This window comes from Lolium rigidum, chromosome 3, assembly GCF_022539505.1.
Source record: "Lolium rigidum isolate FL_2022 chromosome 3, APGP_CSIRO_Lrig_0.1, whole genome shotgun sequence".
In the NCBI taxonomy this organism is placed as follows: Eukaryota; Viridiplantae; Streptophyta; class Magnoliopsida; order Poales; family Poaceae; genus Lolium; species Lolium rigidum.
Genome location: NC_061510.1, coordinates 129,104,024 through 129,110,334, shown reverse-complemented (window position 1 = coordinate 129,110,334; position 6,311 = coordinate 129,104,024). Strand labels below are relative to the sequence as shown.

The following is a 6,311-nucleotide window of genomic DNA, read 5'->3' as shown; positions in this document are numbered from 1 at the left end:
ATTTAACGCCTCCAATGACACAATGAAGAAGTGAAAAGTTAATGGCATTGGCATTGGGAACTTGGGAACATGGGGTTTCCAGCTTTAGGCCACTTCAAGGTTGCCAACAAAATAAAAGCTTCAAAAAGGTTGTTGGACGGAGGTAAAAGATTTTCTCAAATGGCACAAAATACTAAAAATGCTCTAATCCGATGGAGATGCTGCACAACCTTTGGACGAGCCTCGTATTAGAGGGCCCATCTTCGGCCCGGCCTATGTTTTGCTTGTCTACTCTGTCCACACCACCAATCTTTCACGCTGTCGCCCTTCTCTCTTCTATTTTTTTCTTCTCCTGTTCTTTGTCTCTAAAGCCCGGCTCGCCGTCTCTGCCTCCGCTCCGAACCACCACCGCGCCGAGACGCCAGGGCCTCACCGTACTCTACACCCCGCGGCGCCGTGCTTGCCATGTGCTCCTCTCCCGCAACCGCCGCCGGAATCCCGCGGCTCCTCCCGGGGTACCAGATTCTATTGCGTGTCCGGCCGGTGTAGTCCGTTTCTTCGGGCCGGCGCGACAGGAGAATCGGAGGCCCCGCGTGCTCGGAGCTGGGAAGGCTTCGTGACGAGGGCCGCCGGCGTGCATGGAGGCTAAGGTTTTCCTCGCTACTCCGCTCCCTCATCCAATCTTACATTTCTTCTCTGCTTAGGATGACGCCGCTGCTGTTTGGTGGCGCGTCTTGCGGCGGGGTGGCTCGGCCGTGGCGGTTCCCCTCCGTGATCGCGCCACTCCCGACCGAGCTTTTCTAGGTTGCTTGCGTTCTTGCGCGCGCGCGCGCCTTGTTGGAGCAGGGCTCTGGCTTGGATTTGGTTAGCGCGGCCGGGGTTCTTTCCTGGCTCCGTTGCTCCATGCCGGTGATGCCCGTGGCTTTGCTTCCGGTATTCTGCCGGACTTTGATTGGGTAGGTCGGGGTGCTGGTGCTGGACATGAGATTTGGAAAAAGGAAATTAGTGCGTATCGGGGTCTGGGAAATAACTCGGATTTGCTCGTCATGGAGATTTGGGTGCTGTAATACCATGGTTCGCTCGGAGACTGCGAGAGATTTTGAGAGGTTGACGGTAGATTGTTGTCATCATTCACTGCTTGATGCCGATAATTAATTTGCAGTGCTTTTGATATCCGAGTCATTCATTCTGCCACGACTGCACCTTTGTTTATTTTTCTGAAGCATTTTCCACTTGTGAGTCATGTCCAACGACGGCGCCTCCTCGGCAGTGGTTATACATGATATGCATTGCCTTTCATTTGCTTTCAACTTAGTGATTACAATTTTTCCATGTAATATGCTACCGGGCTAGTCTTTGTAACTTGTGGAGCTTCAAAGGTATATATCAGTTTGATGGTCCTTGCTATCCTGCTTGCCGTTGCATTTTATCTCAATTACCATTGCTGGAAATATGCCTTTTGCAAATGTTTTGGTGTATGCTGGAGAACTTAACCCTTTTTGTGGAACTGTTTTGCCAAAGTCCTATATGAGCTCTGTTAACGACTTAAACGTCTGCCTCATACTTTGGAACTTAGTTACTAATGTTAACTATATAATGTTTCTTTTCCAATTATGTAATCTCTCACAACTTGTTTTTTCTTATGATTTTGGTAGATGGAGCCACTTGAACTCAAAGACAATGGTGATCACCAACCATCTTTAGAGTCTTCCCTTGATTCAGGTGTGATATATGACGACACACCTATATGTCCACGCATTGGAAGTGAGTACCAGGCAGAAATCCCCAAACTGTCCACAGAGGGTGAGCGCCGTCGGTTCATCATGACCAGCTCACATGAAAGCATGGTACTTGATTATGATTACCCTGGTATGATTGGGCCAGATATATCAATTATGTGGGCATCAAGTGAAGTCCATAACGAGGAGATACTACGAAGGCAGCATTCTTCAGAAAGTGAAGCAAGAGCCAGCAGCCAGGATGAGGATACTAAGCTGACCTCAATTTCTCCAATCCAAAAAGATACAAGTGACCATGATTCAACAGACCAGGATTCACATTCAGTGGTGCCCGTTGATCAGATGGAGTCTGGCAGCAATCTAGCACATGGTGAGAACTTCGATTCCTCTTCTACTCAAGAAGGTCTCAACTTTACCAATAAGCCGTTGACACAGCAAGGGGAAATCAAGCAATTTACTCCACTACCTGGTTTATCCAGTTCCCTTTGGAGTGGTATTGAGGCAGAATGTTTTCTTCTTGGGCTATACATTTTTGGCAAAAATCTAAGCCTGATGAGCAGGTTCGTTGGCAATAAGACTGTTGGTAATGTGCTCTTGTACTACTACGGAAAGTTCTTCCGAGGAGATGAGTATAAAAGATGGTCGGACTGCAGAAAAGCAAGAACTAGGAGATGCATTCTTGGAGAGCGCATCTTTACAGGTTCTCGTCAGCAGGAGATTATATCTCGTCTGAAATCTGTAATCCTCAAAGAATCTCATGATTCACTACTCGAGGTATGTTGCATAAATAGGCTATATAAAGAATGTTCAACTGGCTGTGCTGTCCGGTTTTAAGAAGTTATTCTCTCTAGTTCGATCTTTTGGTTCCGCTCGTGTTATTCAAAGTTGCACTTTTAATCTTGATTGTTGTACAATTTATACTACTACATAACTGAAATTTTCAGGCAGCATATTCTGTTTAGTTCTCTACTTCACTTCTATATCAATATTTTAACTACTCTGGTGTTTTTATATAGATTTTTAGCTATCATGTTTTTTCTTCTTTTTCTAGTTTTTGTTAAAAATTACTTGGCGTTGTTTAATATAATGTTCCCAGAATAAAGAGTCGAAATTCATGATGATCAAAGACTGAAAAAATTCCTAGTTTAATATTGTTAAAGAACCATAAAATCTCATTCACCAAAATATTTCTTGTTATAATTTGTGGATATGAACTATTCTTAGCTCTGTTAAAAATTTGAATGGATCTTTTTCTTTTATCATCAATTGCCATATGAATTGTATTGCTTTGAAATGTTGCAGATCTTCAAATCTTTTAACAACGGACAGACATCTTTAGAGGATCTAGTCTTTTCTATAAAATCCATTGTTGGAACAGAAGCTTTTGTGGAGGCTGTTGGAATTGGTAAAGGGAAGCATGATTTGACTGGATTTGTTCAGGACCTATCTAAGCCAAACCAAGTTCTTTCTATTCACCCTGACATGCCTACAGGCAAAGATTGTTCCTTGCTTTCTTCAGAAGATATAATCAAGTTTTTAACAGGTGGTTTCAGAATAAGCAAGACAAGATCAAATGATCTTTTCTGGGAAGCTGTCTGGCCCCGTTTGATTGCAAGAGGGTGGCGTTCAGAGCAGCCCAAAGATGTCGGGCCAACTAAGAATTGCATTGTGTTTCTTGTGCCAGGTATTAAAAAGTTCTCAAGAAGTAAACTCACTAAAGGTACTCATTATTTTGATTCTGTGAGTGATGTCCTTAAACGAGTGGCAGCAAATCCCGTCCTTCTTGAGCTAGAGGTTGGTGGAACGGATAATGGTGTTACTGCGGAGCAAAATGGGAATTCCACAGACATAAATCTGAGCCAAGATGGTCCTTTGGATGGCTACCAAGAGCTTCCAAAATTCACAGTTATCGATACCACCTTGGTCCAGGGGGAAGATCCATTCAGAGTCAGGGAGCTGAGGAAATTACCAGCTGATGCAAATGTTCAGTTTGGCCCTTCATGCCATTCTCGTAGTACTGTGAGTTTCAGTTCCTCGGATGAGCAAGATGAGGATGATCAATCATCAGATGACCAGAAAGTTTGTCGACGAGTTACAGCTGATGTGAATGGCGCTGAAATTGTTTCGGTGCGCAATGAAGGCAAAGAAAACCAAGTTCATTTATTGCAGAACATGTCCACTGCACCATCCTTTAGTTATCCAGTCAATGGCCATTCTTCTAATGGCAGTAGTAACAAAATTGATTTGGCATGCTTCTTTGGCCCCAAAAGAAAAACTGAAAGGCGCAAGTACTTATCCCCAGTGTCAAAGCACAGAAGATTATCCAGCTGTAGCAATGATCAGACCCGTCGGCGCAGCTTTTCTTTCTCGAATGGAGATGGTTTAGTGAGAGAGAAAATCAAGCCACTGTCGACTTCGTCAAAACCAACTGTTGTCGATATTGGTTGTAATATTCAGACCAAATTAGTTGCAAGATGTTCCACAACGGAGAAGCCATATAAGCAGGTAACCTTGCTTCAAACTATCGTACCAATGGAAGGTCAAAGGAGAAGAAGAATGTGTCCAATTTGAATAAGGACAAGTCTTTTGAGTGCAAGGGCTTGGTGATTCCTAAAGTTCGTTCAAAGATCAGAACCACTAAGGCAAATTTTGCCGAAGAAGGGGTGCGGATTAGTAGTTTGGTTGGTCGGGTTACACCGGAGACAGCGCTAGATGGTAAGACAAACACAAATGGTCACATGAAGGCCGGGGAAGATCTCACCGTTTCAAACAGCTATTGGGTCCCTGATGTTTCAGAGGCAACAGGAGGGCCTGCTATCCCGCAACCTGATCTGGCTTCACCGGTGAATTCTCGGAGGCACGGATCCAGGAACAGAGCACCCACAGCAAAAGCTTTGGAAGCAGTTGCCTTGGGGCTCCTTGGAGGAAAGCGTAAGGATGAACTGAAAAGCTCTAGGACAAACAGGCCTCGCAAGAGAGCTCACAAATCCTTGGTTTATACGCCTACAAATAGTGACACAGAGAAATCCACCATGGAGGTTGATGCGCAACCGTGAACGGATTCTTGTGTGATTTTCGGGTGTAAACACCGGCACCATATTGCCATTTTGGATGATCGATATCATGTGGAACATTAGTTGTTCTATTTCAACTTTGACGAGTTGCCCGCATGTATTTTCCCTTATGAAGCACCTTGCACCTTGCAATTTGTGATATTGTAATATTTTGCAATGCAATCGTGGCTAGTTGGTCTTTAGATTATTGAGTTGTACTGTAGTCTGGAGAAAGAAGGGTTAATTCGGCATTTTAACCAATTCATTATGTGTTTAACAGGATTGATCTTTTGTTGGACCCAAAGATTTTTTTTCTTTCTAGAATGCTTATCCTACGGTCCATGCTTTTGGTTGATATGAGCAACATGCCAATTGTTCCTTTTTTTTATGTCTGATCAAAAAAAAAAAAGTTCCTTTTATGTTTTGTTAGAAAATGATGACTCCATTATAAGGTCTCCGTAGCACTTTCCTCTGGTCTCCGCGGCTCCGCATTCCCCTTGTCCAGGCCTCCTCGTTCGGTCAAAAACTAGCCTTTAGACATACTAGGCTTTACTGCAAAAAATGTACACTTTGATTTATAAATACACACGCCGGAATTCTGGACCCACCGCTGATTTAACCATGAAAAATTATGCAATAGGTGCGCGTGCCCTTAGATACGGAACTGAACATATGAACCAGTGGCGAAATCCTGTGGGGTCCGGTCAGACCTTCTAGATACCAGGGATCAATCATAAACATGTATAAATTGAAGGGTTTCTTTTGCAGATGTGGGGTCAGCTAACCCACAACTAACTAAATCTTTGCATCTCTGACGCATGTTGTCGTTTAGGGCATCTGCCGTAAATTGGACACATAAACTGGTCGCGCATGTCCGTTTAGGTCAGCACGCATACACGAAAATTGTTATTTTTACCGCGTATCTGTTTACGGTGTCCCGCGGTTTGACGCATAATATTTTTACCTATTTTTTTTTCATTTAACTATAGATATAAAAATTACATAAACTATTACATAGTTTGAAAACATGGTTGAAACATTGCAAAATGAGGAAACTTAACTAGTGTTGGTCTTACGGGTTTCGTGTTCGCTGCGAAGAAAGAACACTCTGAGACACTCAGTCACCCAAACTGGAAAATCCAGCTGAGTATTGTGTGCTTTCTTGTTCTTGGATGCGCATGAAGAACATGCAGAAACCTACATTAGTGGCTTCAATTGGCCGGTGGTCATCTTCGCTGCAAAAAAAGAACACTCTGACAGTAGTCGGTGCTCTCGTCAGACGCGTCAGTGTGGTAGTACCTGTGGCGGGATGTCTTGCCGAACACCTTGACGATCATCTTGTTGTCGCCTTCGTAGAGAAATCTGAGAAGGCAGCTGGCCTCAAGGTTGTGGGTGCGGGAGAACTTGTCCCACCAGGTGTGCAGGTACATCTTGCCATGCCCGTCGAACAAGACCTTGACACCGGCAAAAGCCGCATCTGGCCTCCCGCAGCTGCAACTCGGATGGCTCGGCAACATCGACGAACTCTACGAACTTGTCC

General features: G+C 44.2%; 1 protein-coding gene across 1 annotated transcript; it reads left to right on the top strand.

Annotated features, from left to right (window-relative positions):
• Positions 1-579: 579 nt before the first annotated feature.
• Positions 580-4,774, top strand: LOC124695523. Its single transcript, XM_047228359.1, has 4 exons — positions 580-629; positions 1,635-2,492; positions 3,021-4,223; positions 4,316-4,774. Exons 1-4 carry the CDS (start codon positions 618-620, stop codon positions 4,772-4,774), a joined length of 2,532 nt encoding a protein of 843 aa, XP_047084315.1. The 5' UTR covers positions 580-617.
• Positions 4,775-6,311: the final 1,537 nt, after the last annotated feature.

What these genes read in the sequence shown, in the direction of transcription:
- LOC124695523 (XM_047228359.1), top strand. An exon ending in CTCATGATTCACTACTCGAG is followed by an intron (nt 2,493 to 3,020) that starts GTATGTTGCATA and finishes GAAATGTTGCAG; the next exon opens with ATCTTCAAATCTTTTAACAA. An exon ending in CGGAGAAGCCATATAAGCAG is followed by an intron (nt 4,224 to 4,315) that starts GTAACCTTGCTT and finishes TTTGAGTGCAAG; the next exon opens with GGCTTGGTGATTCCTAAAGT.